At 49.1% G+C, this 21,001-nt stretch overlaps 1 protein-coding gene across 21 annotated transcripts in view; it reads right to left on the bottom strand.

The window, feature by feature from the left end:
- LOC105565275 (CUGBP Elav-like family member 4) overlaps positions 1-21,001 on the bottom strand; it is a 634,883-nt gene that overhangs the window by 64,861 nt on the left and 549,021 nt on the right. For 10 of the 21 annotated variants that reach the window (XM_012018330.1, XM_012018331.1, XM_012018332.1 and 7 more), the window contains 2 exons: positions 17,657-17,705; positions 8,514-8,639 (listed from right to left, as the gene is read on the bottom strand). In XM_012018330.1, the coding sequence (XP_011873720.1) occupies positions 8,514-8,639; positions 17,657-17,705 (175 nt within the window). Of the gene's footprint in view, positions 1-8,513; positions 8,640-11,377; positions 11,450-11,500; positions 11,639-16,145; positions 16,171-16,195; positions 16,283-17,656; positions 17,706-21,001 lie in introns of those variants that run through there. The other 11 variants (XM_012018336.1, XM_012018338.1, XM_012018337.1 and 8 more) reach the window with 7 other exon arrangements.

Below are 21,001 nucleotides of genomic sequence, written 5' to 3'. Positions count from 1 at the left end.
TAGTTAAATCGCCTAGTACATAATTATCAATAAGTAATACAATGTAGATCAGTTGAAACAGACAGGATTAGTGAAAAGTTAAAAACGTTGCCGAGACAAGTGGGCGCGACGGTTGTGGTCAATGCTATGTAGAGACAACCCCAAGTTCTATACCAGGCTGGATGGCCTATATAGAACCTCTTAGAGTTGATTCAATTCGAGTCCGATTTATCTAAAGAATCTTTTTCGTTGTGATAATTCGTTAATCGTTATTCAATGTGGTATATTGCTTGAACTAATTTTTTTACTAACAATTACAAGACACATAATCGAATCGTAATCGATCGAGTACGAAGGTTTCGGACCAGAAGGGAGAAGTCGAGAGAAGTAGAGAGAGAGAGAGAGAGAGAGAGAGAGAGAGAGGGGGGAGCGGGGGTGCTGCTTTAGAGCGGTCTGTTAAGCTGCCCACCATGGGTTATTCGATAACGCACAGCGACGAGCTGCCGCTCGTCGAAGGGACGAAGCGTCGAATCGGGATGGGTAATGCACGAATGCGAAGGTTTATGGGCAATATGGTATATTTACGGTTGACGGGCAAAAGCCGTCGTGTGGAGGCTAACAGAAGGGGACCGAGGTATCCTCTCTCGCGCTTTTCCTCCTCCCGTCATCTCTGCGAGCCACGTCGAGTGAAAAGCTCGCGGATATTGACGAAGAAGGCTCCCACCACGTGCAATATCCCCCCCGGTGGATATTGACGCGGTGTCAGGCGAGAGGGAACCGAGGGAGCTGCGAGGGTCGGCCGCGAGGATCTTGTGACGACCGCGCGCGCCCGCTTCCCGCGGCCTTTCGTGAACCAGGACGGTAATCGCATTAATATAAAGACGGTAAATCTTGATGCGCACAATGGCGCCTGGATGCCAACAAAGACACGTTGCTTCCCGCGGCTGTTGTTGCTTACAAGCTCACAATGGGGCGCGTCGTGTCACGGCGATCAACGAGGTCGGCTCGCTCGGCTATAATTCGCGTGAACCGGCTTACGGAGATCCCTTCGATCCTCGCGCGAGCACATTCTACCTCGGGGACATGTATTTCTCTAATTAAAGAAATATAATTTGTGTAAAAAGATCCGTCGATTTTTTTAATAACACATGTTGCACCGAAGAATTTATTCTTACTTCAATGTAAAATTAACATAAAACGTACATGTTATTATTTTCGTAACACTTTTATGTGTTATATTTACGTCAACATAATAACCTGACACTTTATGTATGTTATTTAAAAATTTAATATTATATTGAGTTCTTTTAACACAACTATTTCACAAAATCGACCGAAACATGTAATATCGACATTTCTTAAAACTCATTTCGACTATTCTGATTTGTGACTATTCGTACAGTTTACTTATCCTGTTAGTTTTTATCACATCACACACAAAGTTGAAAGAACACAAACATAAGTGTGAAGTCTACATTAACATTTATAATTTGTCAAAAAGTTATAGTACACGCGAAAAATGTTATTTTAACTTCAAATGTAGAGTGGATCTTTTTGGACATGTAAAAAATGTTAACATTTTATTCTTTACCGTGTATTGTCCTGCTTTTCAATAATGACAAAACCAGATTAGCCCCATCGGTGCAGGGGCGCGGATAAAGTACACGTCCGAGACGTCAGGGATGTCCTATAACTTTGCATATATATCTTTCGACAAATCCATTTGATTCCGGATCTCGTTGGATTTGACAGAGCAGGCTTGCAGCCAGAGGGAGCGGTTCGGTGGACGTGATACGGAACCTTATCGCGCGCGTCTCGCACGCTTCGCGTGACCGGGAGGGTGCGAGATCTAGTTTGACGATCCCTCAATGAAAGGTCCGTGATATAACGTGCAATTTAAATAAATCTGTCACGCGAGTCGTTATTTATATCGCCCTTCTCGCCATTCACCCTCGGAATGTGTTCGCGTGCGGGATTTTGGCGCACTGCTGAGGTCAGAGCCGAATGTCGAAATTGCCGGTACATTAAATACATCATGCAGTCGGTGGGTAGATTTACTTCTTCTCGGGCGACGGGAATTGATCGCGATGCTGTCTATCGAGCGTGCGTCCAGTAAATCAAAATGATCTTTCGAAAACAGTCGCGGTTGTAGGTGCGTTTTTTCCCCAAGCTTTCTCGTATTTCTACGGTGAGGCCATGCGAGAAAGTTGACTGGAAATATTTCGAAACGATTTTTTCTGTTGTTTTCTATTTTATAATACCGGAATATTTTAGTAAGACCTGTTGGAGAATCTACGCGAGTCACAAAAATACGTATATATTTCGGAGGCAATTTTTTCGGAAAAATTATAAATCAAGTTTTTTAAGATTATTTCTTGATAACTTTGTGTACAAAGGGGTTTTCGGGGTCACTCATTACGAATCTGATGTCAGATTTTCAAAATTTAAAATGGCGGGTGCAAAGTACGCGAATTTTTTAAGTTTCCAAGTTTTTCATCATTTTTGTTTGATTACGGTATTTAAGGAGTTTTTAGGTCGCTGATTACGAATTCGATGTTTTCAGTAAAAACTCGGTATCTACGGGCCAGGTGTACAATTAGAAAATGACACTTTATAGATAAGAATCTGAAATCGGCAAATTTTGCGCTATTTTTCATATTCTATAAGGATTTTCAACTGAAATTTAGATCCCATGGGTCCTAATAATATCTAAATAATATTTCTTACCATAGTTGAATTACAGTTGAATGATGTTATTCTTTTAAGTCTTAAATTCCGCCATCTCGAATCCGCCATTTTGAATTATGAAAATCTGATAACGGATTCGTAATCAGCGGCTCCAAAAACCCTTGTATACAAAGTTTCACAAAAAATGGTTCAATAAAACAATGTATGCTTCAAAGGGTCAATATAATCCTTACAGATAATCCTTTTAGCCACTTTGATGATGATTTATTAATTTTTAAAAGTTTACCCTGGAACAATAAGTAAGTTTTGAAATTCCCCGCTGTCTCCGCAGATTGAGCATTTACAAAAGTTTAATATAAATTGAGTGCTAAGTATATATTTATTAGAGCAGGGTGAGCGAGCGGCTTTTTAAAAGGAGCGCGCGAGGGGGCTGTGAGTTTTCGCGGCGAGACGTATTCGTTAGTCGCCCCGGTGCCTTTACGCTGTCCCAAGTTACCGAACGTTGAAAGAGGAAGACCGATCGTCGTCGATGTTTCAAGCGCGGGGCGCGGCACTAAATCATAACGATGCCGCGAAATCACCGAAAATCCAGACGAAGCGGCAGGGGTTTGGATGCAGACACGCGAGTCCGGACGGTAAATCACGGGCAGCCTCCTCGTCGAGTGGCTGTCGGAGAGTCCCGGTGCCAGCTCGTCGTACGGAGCATTTATTAATCGCTCAGCTCCTAAATCCCGTGGCGCAGCTGGGCTCGAAATGTTTGTACGTATTGCAAAGTAAAGCGCGAGAGGGGACGCCGAGTCCTCCGGGAGAGGATTAGGTCGGACATATTGAGAGCTTCCACCCCAGGAGCGCCCTCCTTCGCTGTGGGTAGAGCGGCGCCAGAAGGTGGCGGCGACGCTTACGCCAAGGAGACGGTGGCTTTAACCGCTATAAATATGGCCGGTCATCTCGACGTAACACGCGACTCTAGCGCGATTCCGAGTGTCCTTTTTATACGTATCTTAATACCTGTTTCGCAGGCACTCGGGCGTGCCTGCGCGGAAACGTTTGTATTCTACAATTTGCATCGTAACAAGTAGAATCGTTAATGGAATTACCGCTTGATAACTGCACGGTCCCGCAGGATAATGAGGACGGACAAGTTTATAGCCTCGCGATAATGAGGGTGTACCCGTAAAGCGCAGGATATTTTTCCTATAATCCCCGCGACAGCAATACGCCTGCAATAATGGAGAGGCGCACGCTCCATGTGCGTGTCGAAGATAAAGGACGCAAATTGTCCGCGCGTATTAAGGCACGATACATGCCGAGCGCGGACGCGCCGCACCGGTGCAGGTGACAGCCGAACGATTAATCGTCGATAACCATCGCTCGTTTAATGCCCCATCATAAAATGCTAGGCCGAGGAAATTATTGATTCGTCATATTTCCCGTCAGCAATATCGTTAACACGCGGCCGTCGCAATCTCTTTACGTCGCGCAGTCAAAAACGGAGGCCTCCCCCGTCGAAAATGATCGGAAATGATTTCGCGCCGGGCGAGCGCGCGCGAGCTGCGCCCGCCCTCGCGGTGGCGGGCCATAATCGGCGAACTGGAGCGACGATTTAAAGGGCGCTAACTGTCGCCACGCGGCGATAAACTGCGCCGACACAAACGCACTGAGAAAACAAGCGATTACACGGCCATTCGTATTTAATCCCTAAACACTCGTTTGTAGTCAATGAAACGCATACACTAAAACGGATCGACTGCAAGAACGTATTGACATAGAGCACCCGGGCAACTTGCTAATTGCAGAAATATCATTTGTCCCCAGTCCTGTCCTCTCGATTAAAACTCCCTCTCATTTAATTCGCGCGAGATTATTAATCGAATATGTTTGCGGCGACACGTCGGGAGCTTAAAGTTTGCATAAAGCGTATGTATTAGCACCGGGATGTTAAAACCGAGTAAATTAGCATCCCTCAAGGTGAGATCTCGAAGCGAACGATATAATGTTTCTCGTAATTGCATTGTTCGCGCGGTAACTCGCGAACTCATGATCTATTGTACTTCTCCCGTGTCCGGGGGGGATGGTTAAATGTTACATAATGCCGCCCGATAGTTAGCGCGGCCGGGGCCGTGAGTACCGAATACCGCGTTTTGCGAGCCCTAGCGACAAAAGAGGATCGGGAATACCGGCGCGCAATGTTATTACGACTTAATGCGCGGAATTGTTTCCTCCGGTTTGAATAATCGTATCGCGCTCACGGCGCACGGTTGCGCAATCGTGACGCACACTGGAGGGTACACGTGGCTCCGGCTGCTACCACAGTCGAGGGGGGGGGGCAGGGGGGAGCCTTCCGTTTTACCTCAACCCGAGCGTACCTTCCCTACGTCTCGCGGTACGTAGAAGGGCTCCGCTCGGAATATATACTTTGTTCCATTATTCATAAACATTTTATAATCTTCTTAGCGCTGGTGAATTATTGCCGTTCGCGCAATTGAAATAATGCGGACTCCGCGTTAAGGGGTGGCCCAGTTGGGATCGCGTACGCGTAGCCAGGGGGGGGGGGACAGGGGGAGGGGAAGTAACTCCGACAGGGGAGCGGGAGCGAGCCGGGGAAGAGGTGACGCGGCTCTGTTCTGGCGGAGGGTGACGGAGAGGGTTGCGCGGCAACGAGAATAGAACGAGTTCGTTCGTTGAAGTGGCGTTGAAATGTTTCGAAGCGAGGGAAAAATAATTGGACGAAGAGCTCCATCGTCGCTCCCCACCTCCCCCTGGGAGTCGACGAAGGCAGGCCAGGGGTTCGAGAGAAGACCGCGGGGGAGGGACAACGCAGTGCGTCGCTTCGACGACGACGACGGAGACGGTGACGACCTCTCCTTAAGAACTCCAAGATCCGACTTCCTTTTTTTAGGCCCCTCGTTACCGACAAATCTTCCATCACCTTTCGGGGAGGGGGATAGGTGTAGGCGTCGTCCGATAAGAAAAGTTAAGTTGAAAAAGTAACGGGGAAGCGAGGGGCCGAGAATATCGCTGATAACTTCGGATCGTCGTGACTCATCGGGGGGTCACATCGGCTGGCGGAAGTTGCGCGAGTTACGTGTGCCAACGGGATATTCCGGCCGCGTGCGCGTACATTCCCGACGTGTAACTGATCCCCGTGCTTTACTGACGGATGATGCCGGAATAAGAGTTACCGAAACGATATCCTCCCCGCTGTAATTTCGGTGCCGCGTAGACTCGTAGCGCGGCGGTTATACCTGTATGTGTGTGTGTGCGTATATATGTATACGTATATATATGGCCGCGCTCGTCGGAGCTCTGCCTGATCTCTCTATTACGGGTCGGATTAGCTAGTTATGAAACTCGACCGAGGCTCGGCGAGCGGTGATGAAGCGTGTTGGGAAAGTTTCCGCCGGGACGAGATCGGGGCGTGGGATATGCCGCGGTGGAGTTGCGCGGAATAAGCGATCAGGCCCTTCCCACGGCACAAGCACATCTATCCCCGCCAAGTAACTTGGTTCTGATACCAGTGTCCAAGGACGACTGTCGCGGTTGGGGTTGCGGCGGAATTATCTCCAGAAGATTCGCGCTCCGAGCGTTAGCCCGAGAGCGAGGACAGAAATTGGAACTCGTTCGGGAGAGACGGATGCAGCCGCGCGCGGTTGTAACGTCGTAATGGTCGTCCCCCGATCGACCCTGCCTACCGTCGAAAGGTCAACTTTGCGAAGCGGAGATTAAGCCTGAGATTGCGCTCAGACCTCGCGTGCTTCATTTCGTCAAAGGTATTGTAATTGTCCGGGCGACATACCTGGGATTCCCGTCGAGTAATCGCGAATGCATTCTACGTGATAAACCGACTACCGGTCGGAAACTGTCGCCGTCGCCGCGTCCGCGCCCGCGTAATTTTAATTAAAGAGCTCGGAAAGCTGGCGCAACATCGTCCTGGCTTTCGACAAAGAACCGGAGCTCCGCGGCGCAACGGCAGAACGTAGGACGGGAGAGAGAGGGCTTGGTCTTTGCTGGAAGCGAAGGAGCACAGACTTGGCACATTGTAAAGCTCTTCTCTCTCGCGTACTACTTCCGTTACTTCTCCTCCCCGGCGCGGCGCGGCGTCTCCCTTCGTCCTCGCCCTCGTCCTCGTCGTCGCGAGCGAGCAGCGCCTACCTGCCAAAGACGATGGGCGCGCTGCGTTACGTCACCGACTGCGAATCAAAATCTTATTAACTGCTGAAAGTGAGTTTCACTTCAAAGTGGAATTTAATTACATTCGCGCCTGCCTACCCGCGCCCTTCCTACCCGTTTCCTTATTTCTCCCAGTCGCCCCTCGGTTTGCCCCTTCCTCCTCCCCTACCTTTTCTCTTTTCCCTTCTCGCCGGTCCGCCTCGCGCTTTCCCATTTTCCTCGATCATCTCCTCCGTGGCTCGTTGCTTTTGCCGAGTAAAGACGCATCGCGAGGTCTTCACTCTTGAATGAAAATATTTAAATTTCGCCGCCTCGTCCAGCGGAAATTATTGCTCTCGCCGCCTCGTCCGACTGCAGGCCCCGCGCCCACTTTTCGCCCGCCATTCTGCCAGTTATCCCCGCCCGAATTACATCCATCCCTTGACGCCTGCCTACCCTTCCGCGCTGTTTACAGCGCGAGCGGATATTCAAATGCCGTCGCGATTATATCCTTCCGCCCGGGCTTAGTCGTGCATCATCGTCAGGCGGGTGAGCGCCTCTACCTCTTTTTTTTCCCTCTCGCGATGCCTGGTCGAGGCAATTGCCTTCTTTCCTTTGAGATAGTCGCCCTTCCTCCCTTTTTGCTGCCTCATCTCGTGATTAATTTCGCGGAGTCCGTTTGCTCCCCGCCCCTCTGGAAACCAGGTGCATCGGAGAGTCTCTTTGTTCTCGCTTCATCCTTCGATGAAAATGCCTCAAGACACCGCGGATTATGAACTTCGTGGCTCTCTCCGCTGATGTACAAAGTGTCCAGGGTTACCGCACCACCTCTACCTCTTTTTTATTTCTTCGACTATGTTAGAACCAATTTTTCTTCAACAAAATGTCAAGATTTTCCGTTGCGTAGAAATGTGAAGATTTAAAAAAATATTAGCCTTCAGTCCGGACAGATTGCAGAAATTGCCGTTTTCGCGTGATTCGAATTAAACTTTTCAATTTTCAGCAAATCTATAGTTGTCTGGCTACAATTTCAACATTTACAGTTGGACGTTAAAAGAAACTAAAAAGTACGAGTATGAATTTCGCTTTTACGCGCTAATAAGAAAATGGAACAGCAGCGTTGATATGACGCGACGAGCTTTTGCCTTCGGATTGTTATATTCGCTGATTTTTAAAGGATTAAAATTGTATGAATTGAGTGGGGAAGGTAATGCGCAGCGAAGACGTAAAACGATCGTGCAGTAAAGAGGGACGTGAATATCCCGCCCTGCGGCTAAAAATTGCACAGATACCCGTATTTTTATGGACAATGTGCCTATGCTTTTATCCCACGACATAAAAATATACGCCGCACCGCGTTACGGTACACTTAGTTCTAGAGAGAATACGTTTTCGTGCTTAATCCCTCAGGGACTGAAGCGCGCTATTTTTAGATTCCTTTATCGCCGATCTTTCAACTTTTTACGACGGCGAATCATTGGTCGCGATATTTGCGTAAGTGTCTACGAATTTTCCGTAGATCTTTATCAACGAAATTAAGAACGACCCACTACCTAAGTCTAAGATCCCGAGGAGATGTCCATTTCGCAAAGGTTGAGTGAGAAAAGTGATTATTCGCATCTTGTTCGTATACGCACGATAAGCATGCAATAGTCATCAGGTGTGAAAAGCTAGCGATATATAGGCTTGGCACTCACCTCTGCTGCTTCCGTCGGGCCCACGGAGGATGGTGCACTCCTCTATTGAACCGAAGGTAGTAAACAGCTGTCGCACATCGTCTTCAGTTTGTTGCTTGCTTAACATACCAACGAACAGCTTTCTGTCTGCGGGTCGACGACGGCGCGTTGCGAAATAGAGGGAACAGAGAAAAAAAAGAAAGAACAACGTTAGTCAAGTTCCGTGTGCGGGCTAAGGCGTTAAGAGGCGTTAAAGAGAAGATCTTGCGGCTAACACCGAGAACGACAAAGTTACACGGTTACACCAGCATCCACCATCCTAAAGGGAGGGAGATAGGGATATATATAGAGAAATATATAAAAACGTAACATATCTGGTAGGTGCACGCGTACGGTACCTTCGGCGCGCACAGTTACACTCGTCGTTACGTCAACGTGTACATCTAATAGCACTGGAGACGCGCGTACGTGTACGTGTACGTGTGTACGGGCTTTCATATGTGGTGTCTTTCTGTGCGACAATAGTAACCGAGAACAACCACGGGAACAATTATCATAACCGATAGCAATGTAACATACATATGTAACAGTGGAAACGGTATTTTAAGAGGGAACGGAAATCGTAATAACAAGGACAAGAAAAATAATCCAACCAATGTTGATCTACGATTCGATATTATATATCAAAATCGAAAACGAACGGCAAACGGAACGTCGCGGTAGAAATCAGGTGGGATATTAAGCGATCCAGTTGTGGCTGTCACTCCCGACGGTGATCCGTGTCGAGCTAATAAAGTTTCTCCGATTCGTTTTTGCGGGCGTAGAAACAATTCCGCCAAATCACTGAGCCGTTTAGCGGTGGCGTGTTCTCGAGATGGATCACCGTTGCACAAACTTGAACAACGAATACTTATTCTGCAGCTATTTCTAAGCTCTGCGCGGAAAGTTGAGTGAGGAAAAACGGATGAAGAGAGAACCATACGAGGTGTTGTTTCGTGTTGAGTGAAAATGATTTTATCGCGTGGTACTCGGGGTACGATCGAAAATTTTCCAAGATTGCAAAATCATTCCGATTTCCGTCTCGTTTGCTCTTAAGGTGGATGTAGCGTGCTTAGGACAGCTTCGACAAGAGATTCCAGTCGAGTCCGCTTTCGAAACTACTTTCGACTTGGTGTAAGCTAGATTTATCCTAAGATGGTTGTAGCAGTTACAAGTCACGGAACGAATTTTCAACAAATTAGCGACGTAAGTTTGTTTAGAAATATCTGCACCGTAAACGTACCAGCGTGTGTACTCGTATACATGTGTGTGTACGTGTGTGTCCTCGTATAATATCAAACAGTATAAAACACGATCATGGCTGTGCGAGATTCACAATTAGTGGGATAACGCAGGAGAGAGAAAGAGAGAGAGAGATAGAGAGAGAGAGAGAAAACGGAGCAGGTTGGGAAGAAATGGTTCGGTCGACTTTGATTGAGAAACAGGGATGTCATATAAATTGTCATATATAGAATCAAATCTAGGTAATACAGTAAGATAAATGTAGCTCACATATATTATATCATAATCAGAAAATATGTACAGAGGTGATAAAAAACACATTGACAACGAACGAGACAACACATCCAACGAGCGAGCCACTATTATATGATCATAGCTGTAAAGAGCGGTATATATATATAATATTTATATATATATAATATGTACGATCAAGATGGTTTTGTCCATACGAATATGGATATGATATTAGACGGGGGTTTCGGGAATGTAAGACGACGGGACTGTGGACTTAGAAACGTACAATAAACTCGGTACTCGGAGCAAAGGGTCGTTGCTGTCGTACGGTCGGTAGACGCTCTAAGACCGTGATTCTCTCTCACATATTCACCGCATCACTCTCGGTCCATTGTGCCGGTCTGTCGAATTCTAAGAGCGTCCACGCCACGCACGCCTCGTCATAACGAAGCTTCAATAGTGTGATGTAACGGCGGTGCGTAATAAACAGAGCAAAAAACACGAACGACAAGTTTACGGCTACAGGTTTCAGTCACGCATGTGGGTACGCACAACACTGTCTATAATACCTTCTGTAATGCGTAAAACGATGCGTATCGTGCCGGATGAGAGAGACGGATGAGAGAAGGGGATGGCTAGACTGATGAGACACAGAGGAGCCCAATAACAATAATTTTTCGTCGCGCGGACAAGCGGCGAAAGTAGCGTGCGAGTTATTACTGATTGAATTTTCAGCTGAGAGCATCTACGAGAATTTTGTCAGCGAGGAGATTTTGAGTTTCAGAATTGCGTCCCGGGGAGACTCGAGCTTTCGAGCCAATTTCGTAGCCAATTGTTTGTGCCAATCCAGAAGCAAAATCCACGGGCGAATCTACATGCGAATCTCAATGTCCTAAACATACGCGAGAGTCCTAATGAGTCGCGCGTGTATGCGTGTGTCGAAAGCTCCGGGAAGCTCGAGACCTTTTTGCGAAAGAATTTGGACAAGCACCGTGCACTTTGTGCAAATTTAGCCTCCTCGGCGGATGGATATGTACCGGCTGCGCTAAGTCGGGCTAAGGGATAGTGGTTCGTGAGGGAATGTTGGAGTTCAGTGGTTCAAACACTAGCGAGCAGCAAAATGAACTTTGCGGCGGGCTGTGCTGGCTGAATCAGCGGTGTCGGCGTGATGTTGGCGGGAGAGAGAATGGAAGAGAATGAGCTGAAGGTGGGGGAGGGCTGGGTTAGTTGGACCCGTTTCTTTTTCCTTATTCATTTTGTTCTCATTTCATCGAGGGGGTTGGGGGAAGAGTTCTCTTTCTGCCAATTTGCGGAGAAGAAGAATAGAGGTACTGGAAGGAAGCTAGCTATCTCCTGGAAGTCGAAGTTACCTTCAGCGGCCGAAACCGGTGCTTCCTACTTCCAGAAGATGGCACAGGCGCTCCCGTCGTCCATCATGCACTCTGGAATACAGAACAGAAACAAAGAAATGGCATTGGACCCAAAAAGTACACCATTCGTCGTCTATATGAGTCCTCGCAAGATTCAATTTCGATCGTTAGCCTCGCCCAACTGCGAATTGTACCCTTCGCATACTCGTACAGGACATTTCTTTCGACCGGGTCTTCTGCGTGATGAATACGATTACGAACCTATCGAATTATAAAAAAAAAATCATGATCAGTAATGAGAATGTCATTTGCGAAAGAATCGATGCTTTTTCAAAGATATCGGCTGCGCCGAGCGCGAAAGCAATTCCTCCGGCAAATTTATTTCGTAATTGATCGTTATTACTAATTACTTTTCAGATACTACACTGAATTCGTTTACGCAGCACCGATTAAGTCCCATTCCAATGTATATTCCGTTTGGTTATCGTTCAATATCAAGCATGGGTATTTTTGATTTTAACTGCGCAATTAGATCTTGTAATTAGAGTAACCTAATTTTCATAATATAATATTAGTCATGGATGTATAATGCAATCAGTTTAATAATCGCAGGAATTAAACTATCACGAAATATATATCAATAGCGCCGGTAACAAGATTCGAAATTCATATTATGCCATTTGCGGTAATGAAACTCAGATAATTTCCATAAACACCAATACATTTCATTTCAGCTAATCGAGAGACGTCTATCTCTCGCAAGGGTCCGTGTTAAAAAATTGACGAGTGTGAATTCTCTCAGAGATTTCCCCAAACTCTTTCATCCCTTCGTCCTCATCGTCGATAAATTAAATAAGAGACGACACCCTTGTGCAACGCGTCGATGTGGCAATCTCGACGTCCGAGAGAGCAAGAAGCACCGACAGGGAGGGGGCGGGGGTTTATGTTTTCCCGGTTAGATCGCGACTGCATCCCGGATTGCGACGCTCTGTTTTCGATCTACCGCATTTCCCGCGTGAATGAGCTTAATGACGCGTTTCGCGAGGGGGTTATGGAGACGCAAAATTGGCGAGCCGAGTTAAAGGTCGTTGTCGCGGATGCTAGACGAGAGCTCATTCCGTGAGATGCCTCGGCTCGCGCCTTCCAGCCGGGCTCCGGGGCACATTTAAGGATTTGTCTCGGGAAATTAGATTCTCGCCTGACTTGCAGCTTCGTTGCATCCCCGCTTTCCGCAGATTCTTCCCTCCCTCTCTCCCTCCCCGCCTGTTCACCCCCCCCCCCCCCCGGCAATCCCCATACCGCCCGCACCCGTCTCGATTCCCTTCGGCGTATCAACGCCTCGTCGTGTTCTCCTCGTCGGAGAATATCCCCGTCTGTCCTTAGCCCCGGGTACTTTTCGCCGGGAGTTCGCTCTCATTGTCGAGCCAGGATACCGTGGGGACCAAGAATTGGACCTTTGTCGCCGGAGCTAAGTGTTAACGCGCCCTTCGCGTCCTCTTTCCCTCGGCTCCCCGAGCGGAAGCGCAAAGAGGAATTAACTCTTGGGAAATTATCGTCTCGCCGGACGATGGGGACGGAGCGAGCGTTTTGTTTGACACGGTTCGACGCGGGTGATATCGAAACCGCATTTCATTCATGATGACGAATATTCTTCCCGGGAATTTCAAAGGGTAGTGAAGGCTCCCAGAAAGAAAGTACGTAGCGAGGGTAAAGTGCCAATGTGAGCCACAAAATGAACAAAACTCGGTTCTCACAATATAAAAGTCAAAATTTCTCTTTAATAAAACGACGAATATTTATTCCGGGTTTACCAAACGGCAGTTCCGTGAAATTATTGCCAATGATTTACCGCGTTTGTTGCAGTGAGCAACAAATCTGAATTTTTAGAAAGAAATGTATTTGTTACCTGGTCTCTTACATTCTGCTCTTAAAAAAATTACATCAGCATTACAGCACTAACAATAAGAAGTAGGTCGAATTAAATCTTAAGAATTGTACTAAATTTAATTGGATGGTTTCTTTCTTTGAATATACTAAATATTTTTATAAATTTATTCAACAATTGAAAAGAAACTACTAGAGCTATCATTAAAATAAGTCGAACGACAAACGCCAAAACGTATTCTTCCTACATGATGTACCATTCAAATATTCAGTATGCGATGTCCCTGAAATATCGATTCAAATAAATATTACGGCAAACAAGAGCGTTTCATAAACGCTTTAGTAATTTTCATATATTCCTCTGACACGTCGCGTCGCTCGTAAGTGAACTAACTTGGCGGAATACCCCGACACGCCATAAAATGAAACTGCAGTTACAAATCCAGCGAGCAAGTTCGCGCTTGCCTTACGACCCCGTCATCCGTCGTTCTTCTTCGTAAGAAGAAATACGAAGACGGACTCTTATAATCCGCGAGGATTTCTCTCGGACGGGTTTAAGACCAGTCCACGTCACGTCAGCCGGGCCGAACTTGGCAGCGACGCGCGAGAAGGCTCCCTTTTCCCCCATCCCGATATTCCAGGATACGTTTATCTACGACGAAGAGGTGGCGGTAGGGCGAGTGATGGCGGTGGAAGCGAGGTGGCTCGCTGAGGGATCGAAACTTATCTACTTGCTCAACTAGCTCCGGTACAGCCGCGCACCCACCCTTATCCAGTCGTAGAAACTTCGACCGACCCTGAGTCGGCGGGCCAACTTCCGCGCGAGATACGCATTTCTCAAATCTGTTCTCGTCGCTGTAAACTTAATTCCGGCTGCTTCGGCTGCTGCTATCGCGCGCGCGGGATTTTACCATCGACGTGCGTGAAAAATGCCGCTTCGGGAGGAGGAGTTTCTGCCGGGAATCCTCACTCGCGGGCGGTTCGCGCTAAGATCTTTCCGTGGTAAAAATGTATCACCGATGATACACCACCGCGATAAGAACCGGAGAGGATAAGCTGCGCAGCTCGCGCCAGTCGCGGTCGTAAAATTGTGACCGATATTGCGGGCGATAGCGCGTTTATGAACGGTCATTGTTCGCGCATCGCGACGCGGTGAATCTATAAATGTTGGCTGAGGATTTAAGATAAAGTCAAATTTGGCATGAAATATCTTTCGGACTGTTTGCGTGGTTCGCCGTTCGCGATTCGCGGACGGATTTATCGCGCAAACGCGATATCTTCGCGGTATCTTGCGCGTACAAGCTTCTCGAGGCGCGCGACACGAGGAAGCTGTCGCTACCTAGCGGGACCAGCCGTTATCGCCGCGGTCGAACGTCTTTCAGCGTCTTGCAATTGAAGTCTGATTTACTGTGCCGAGTCGCCGTTCGAATGCAGGTCGCTGCAGAAGGGAATCTATAAAATGATGCAATTAAGCCGCACGTCGGGGGCAGCGAGACGCAGGCGTAAAGGACAGTCGTTAACATAGGAGAAGACGAAGCAGCCCTTCGGAACAATGAAACCGTTCTCGACGGAAGAGAAGAACGATTATAGGCGTCGCAATCTTAAATTGTTATTTTATGAATACCAAGCGACGGGGGGCGCGTGGCTCCCTTCGTTCCAATCGTGAAAAAGTTACATCGATTCTGCTTACTAAGAATACAACGTTTCTCACGTGATAGTTGGCCAAATCGCCAAAAAAACGATTACACTCGACCTACTTTGGGGGGGGGGGCGACTCAAGGCGATTCAATTTGATTTAAATCCATTCCTAGAGCAAGACGAAATTCGTAGAATCCATTTATTCGATCGAGATAGAATATACATATATACGGGTGGATTACTACTGACGAGAGATATCCTCGTGACCCGAATGCGTGGGCCCGATTGTTAGCGGGTAACAATCCTGTGATATCGTTAATTGCGAGACGCGATCAAATGCCAGAGGTTATTAAAACGTGATACGTCTTCGGGATGGTTTAATTCCGATGGATGTTGATGTCGGGCGACGCGGCTCGGGTCTCGACGTTCTAAGGCAGGTTACGCGTAACATCGGACCTGTAATTACGCGACCGAGGATTTGCCACGATCCCATGCGTTATCCCAACGAATTACACGACGCCATTAACATCTGTATCGCGCACCCGAGGAACCCGATGAGGGCCACGTCAACAGTCATGAAGGGCCGTAAAGATTCCGCCGGGATGGTTGTCGAGGATCGGACGAGATTACGGAGGGAGGGGGGGGGGCAAAGAGAGTGAGAGAGTGGCGAGGATAAAGTGGCGGAAACCATCTTGTACGATCGTACGCGACGGAGGATAGACATCGGCGACGCCGATGAGGGTTGGAGGCAGCTCGACGGCGTTGTCGAAGTTCAGTAACCCCCTCTTCCCTCCCCCTCCCCTGATTGAACTCTCTGCGACTACGTGGATACAGCGTCTGCATAGGTATATATATCGCGGCGCAGAAGCTGCGGCGGGAGCGGCGGCGGCGGCGGCGGCGGCGGCGGCACCGTGCTCAGGATCACTCCTGCATCCGCGTCAAGCCGAGGCTTTGTGGGGCCGCACGGAGGCAGGCGACCGGAGATTACAATGGCATCTCCTCCAGATTAGCATATGAATTACGATCCCCCTCATCTACTCCCTTTCGCCGCCCCCGTACCTCGTGCCTTCTTCCGCATATCCCGGTCTAATGCCTTGCGCGATCTCCCTCGATCTCTTCCCTCGCATTTCTATATGTCTCTCTCTCCCTCCCTCCCCCCCTCTCGCTCTCTCTCTTTCTCTTTCTCTCCGTCTGTCTGTTTCTCTCGCTCGCTCGCTCTTTCTCTCTTTATCTCTTTTATCTGTACCACTCTCCTCCTTTATCTTGGTGTCCTCCTTGCATCAGCGTTCTGCCCACCTTCGTCGGAAGGAAGGACTTCGGAGTAGTTGCCGGCTCGTCGGGAACGCTGTCCCCGGTGCGGCGCGGACTTTGCGAATGGTAACGAAGGGGGCCCCAACGGCTCTTAGCCTTCGGGAATTCCCGGACGAGCTTCTCCGCTATTTACATGCATCGGAAGCGACGCCGGGAGAGCTTCGGCGATGGCGCTCGCCGAACGGATGGAACAGTATCGATCGGTTACGACCCGCCTCCAAAGATAAATACCATATTTTTAATTAAATCGTGGGCTCCGATGATACGAGCTATATTTGCCGAGGTGCTTTATAGAAATTAACGTATGAGCCGAATCGAACGCGCGAGCGAATGGATAAACGCGGACGGATATGCGTCAGATTTTTCCGCGCGATACCACTGTTTTACAGTACTAGCAATACCGCGCGCTGATTAGAGAGATCAGTGCTGTTTTTTTTGTTTCAGACAATACCGGTCAAATTTTATATTTATATGAGGTAGATCGGCGGGATCGACCATGGGGGGGGGGGGCGCGTTCGGTCACGCGATTGGGCGGAAACACGAGGCGGGCACGAGCGCAAGCGACGACTCATTAAAAACGACGGTCGATCGACAATTTGTCTCTCGATTATCTGAAGCCTCGTCATATGTACGCCGAGCGCCCCCACCCCTCACCCCCTCGTTATGCCACCGTGACGCGAAATTTATGACCCGCGGCCACCGCGGCGATAAGCGAATGTCAACATGACGGGCCATCGCCAGCTGTAAAACTCCGCGTAATTAATAAAATTGGCCCTCGGCGCAAGGTGTGCGCGGGGAAGATACGGCGCCGCGGCGCGGCGCGCGCCCCCGCGACGACTCTGTAGAGAGAACGAGCCCGATGAGTATCAGCAACGACTGGGGTGGGTGGTGCCGCGGTGTACATTTTTTATCGTATGGCCTATCGCGCCGGCGGTGCGAGTATGAATTTTATACGACGAACGCGTTATCGCGAAACTCGCTGTTACAGCGAATTATCTGTAGTTTATTACACAGTACTCTTGCGCACGATTGATACGGAATCTAGCGCCGCTAAAGACACCGCGCGGAATAAACCTCCCCTGCCCCCCGTACTTACTAATACGAGAAGTGCGTTTCCAGCACGAGACCAATTTGCGATTGATTCATCACGGGCCGCGCGTGCTCGCGAGATATTTGATTGCACCCCGTCGTGGGTGATATCCGAAAAATATGTGTGAGTACCTTCTCTTGCGACGTACCGAGTCTCTTTACTTGTATGGTGTAAAAATAGAAATATTGTGGACAGTAAAAAGAGATGGAAACGTTACGAGTAACTTTTTAAGTAATTGCTTCGCTAAATTGAACGGCACGTAGAATCTGATAAGAATTTTGATAATCGTAATTGAATTAACGGTATAATTTAGTCGATATCAAGATACGTATATTGGATCGATTGCTTGTTCTCACCTCCGCGGTTTTCACTGTCCGCTGGTTTCACTTGAATAGGACGGTTCATCTGCAACAGAAATAAAAAAAAAATTGCAGGTTAGTCGTCTCGCAGGCGAGGTGTCTCCGGTTCCTATGATATTTCTCATATTTACAAACAGCCGCGGACTTTCGTCTTTCTATTTCCGCTTTTATCCTTCCTGAAAGGATGGAAGTGGAGCAAGAAGAACGAAAAGCCCATGGCGACGAAGGGCGAAACCGACACGCGAGGGGGAGGGGAACAGGAATATCCAGTTTGCCGAGAAAGCGGAAGTATCGTTATTTGTCCGGCATGTATGCTCTCGTCCTTCGCGTCACTTCGGCCCCGTTCAAATACCATCAGTGGTTGCGAGAGCTTCCTCTCTGCCGTTGACAGTTCTGGCTGTCGGAGTGCGCGTGGGCACTCGCGAGCGGAGCGCAGAGACGGGAACGAGATGGAACGAGTGACAGAAGCGCTCGAGAAAGGACGAAGAGGGCGAGGAGAGTGGCCCGGGTTTCTCATCCCATCGTTGTGGGTTACGAAAGCACAGAGCCCGCCACTCGTCCTTCCGCCGCGCGCTCCTGCTAGAAGTCCTTTGGACCGCTGCGGATGGGTCGGGATCCCAACGAACAAATAACATTGTTTATTTCTCGGACGGGTCGCACCGCCGCAGCGCGTTCCAGTTCGCTCCTAGGGGATGAGGATGCATGATTCATGACGTGGGGGACACAGGACCGTACTTCGATCCCAGCCTCCACTCCTCCCGCTTCTCCGTTCCGCGTTTCTCCGTCCGCCCCCCCCCCCTGCCGCCCCCGTCCCGCTTTCATTCCTCCCACCGACTTGGCTCGGTCTTGAACTCTTTGCACAAAATACCCCTTTCCCGCCCCCTCTCCCCCACGCTTCTTCCCACCGCTTCCGTGTCTCCGTTGGCGCGAATGCCGCTTTCAACGGTGGTATTATCCTACTGCTAGCCTTGCAGATCCTTTCTCTCTGACCAATTTTCCTCCGAGGATCGCTGGGTTGCCGCAAACGCAAAAGAGTCGTGAGGCCTTGTGTTTTACCACTGACGCGATTTTACTCTTTAAACGCCTGTGCGTGTACCCGTGGAACGCCAAGAAGGAAATAATATATACGCAACGGTGTGGTCGTCGTTGAAATAAATTCACGAGGGGAGCAGAGGTTGGCGAATTGCAGTGTCGCGTTACGATCAATTGTCCATTCAGTTATTCCGATCGTGCGAAATTTAATTTCCATCAACGTAAACCGCGCGTGACTCGGATCGGAGTGAACGGCGAAAAAGATGACGATATGTAACGGGACACGAAGCCGGGGAATCTGGTTTTTAACACGTGCAAGTGAGTGTCGCGGCCATCTGTCTCCCGACTCCGGTGCGTTTCTTTTATTTTTACCGTACGCCCTTCCGTAAGAATTACGAGGGAAAGATGTGCGATACGCGGTGGGGTGAGAACGTGCTCGGCAACCCCGAAACTCTTTCTGCGTGCATGCATATCGGGCACAAAGAGGAGCGACGTCGGGGTCAGTGCTACGATCACGTAGACATTGTACGTGGTGGATGTACGTCGAACGAGCGAGCACGGGAGTGTTTTCCGGGTTCATGGAGCTCTCCTCTTCGAGATCGATATAACGCAACTATCGCGGCCTGCGCGTACCCCGTTGTCCCTCGTCGAAGAAATTTTTCAACGGCGCCGCGCTCGTGCACCAGGCGAGCCGCGAAAGGACGGGGAGATTGGAGGGCCCGCGGCGGGGACGGAAAACACGAGAGATTGCGCGTGTCTCTCGAACGTACGCGCAATTAACGGCGTCTCGAGGGATCAAACTCGGCGCTATCGATTAATCCGGCGATACGCGACTGTCAGGCGGTAATTACTCGCGACTCTGTGAAGAGGGTCGCCATTAACTCTTTAATATTTCATAGCGGCGGCTGTACGTCCGGTCGCGATTCCCGAGAACGGCGTGCGCGAGGGACGAAGGAGAGAAAGCGGTCGTGACGACAAGCAAGACGGCGAGGGGGAGACGGAGAAAGAGGAACGTCGAGATGGAGAGAGAAAGAGAGAGAGGGAGAGGGAGAAGGTCACTTTAAGCACTGTCCGCTGGTCAGGAAATTAAACTTTGAGTCGAGAACTGGCCATTAGGCGTTTGTTGTTACCTCGTTGTCAGGGGAACCCGGCGTCCGTATAGATACCGGAACTGAGATACGACGCTCCGTCTCCCGCCTTGTCTCCCCGGACGAGTTTAACGTTGAATGCATCGTGTAAATGTCACTTACGACCCAAGGGATCTGTACCAGTCAATAACGATCAGGTGAGCGAGACTTCCGGCTCTCGGGTGGACCGTACTTCGCCGGCGAGACGTGCCGATTAACGTGGCCGACTATTAACTAGCGCGTAATCTCGTTGTTGCGCCCGGTGGTCGTAGTCGAGCTCCACCTCGATTGGGGCGGCAAGGTGCGATGTCGACTGGCAGCGAAACGCGCGCCGTCACCGTCTCCGAGATGCGCATTTAGCTCCATCATTCGAAAGCCCGTTGCTATTTGCTCTATTATTAAAGTGATATCGCTATTTGCGATTTACGAGAGCGCGAGGGGAAGTGCGATGAGCGGGGGAGGGAGCGTTATTAAAATTGAAAACTGATACTTTCCGCGCTAATTGGCGGCGACGTTTGTTGTTGAACATGTCGACGCGCGTTATCCGCGCAAAGGAATTTTAGATTAAAGTTAACACAGGCGGATGAGAGGAAACTTCGCGCGCGTCGCACGCGTTATATGCAAAACAGGACGAGCGAAGACAGACATATATGTAGTTCCAGGCCGCCTCGTGCATAAAAGTCGCTTTTGGGTTCGCGATCTCCTTTTTCGAAGGCTACCGGGGCGGGTTATAAGCCGGATAATTAAGTACGTTTTTTTTTTAACGGGACGTCGTCGTGCTCGTGTAGAGAGATCGCGGAGAAAAAGCCGCGCCTCTATTTAACGATCGCGTTACGATCGAGCGTCGACCCTTTGGCAATTTGTGTCATCAGCCGCGTGCACTTGGAAAATCGATCCCCTTGAGAGGCACCGCTCAAGATGGATGGTAATAAGTAAATGTGTTTGCTGAGCCCCGAGCGCGCATCACGAGCAATTAATTAAGCTCGATTATCTATGTACACTGCGGGAAAGTGCGCAGCCTCGCTACCATCCGGTAGATGCTGAATGATAGCCACGCGCGTGGCAAATGCGCCGAATGATAATGCCACCTTGTACTCGCGGCAGAACTTTGTCTTATCGAGTTAGCGTCTCTTCCCCCCTCCCCCCTCTTTCTCACTCTCATTAACAGATATCTCTTATGTAG

The sequence above is a fragment of the Vollenhovia emeryi genome, unplaced genomic scaffold (assembly GCF_000949405.1).
Source record: "Vollenhovia emeryi isolate VEMERY1.0 unplaced genomic scaffold, V.emery_V1.0 DF939154.1, whole genome shotgun sequence".
NCBI lineage: Eukaryota > Metazoa > Arthropoda > Insecta > Hymenoptera > Formicidae > Vollenhovia > Vollenhovia emeryi.
The sequence above is the reverse complement of the archived record's forward strand: the minus strand, read 5'-3'. Positions and strand labels throughout refer to the sequence as shown.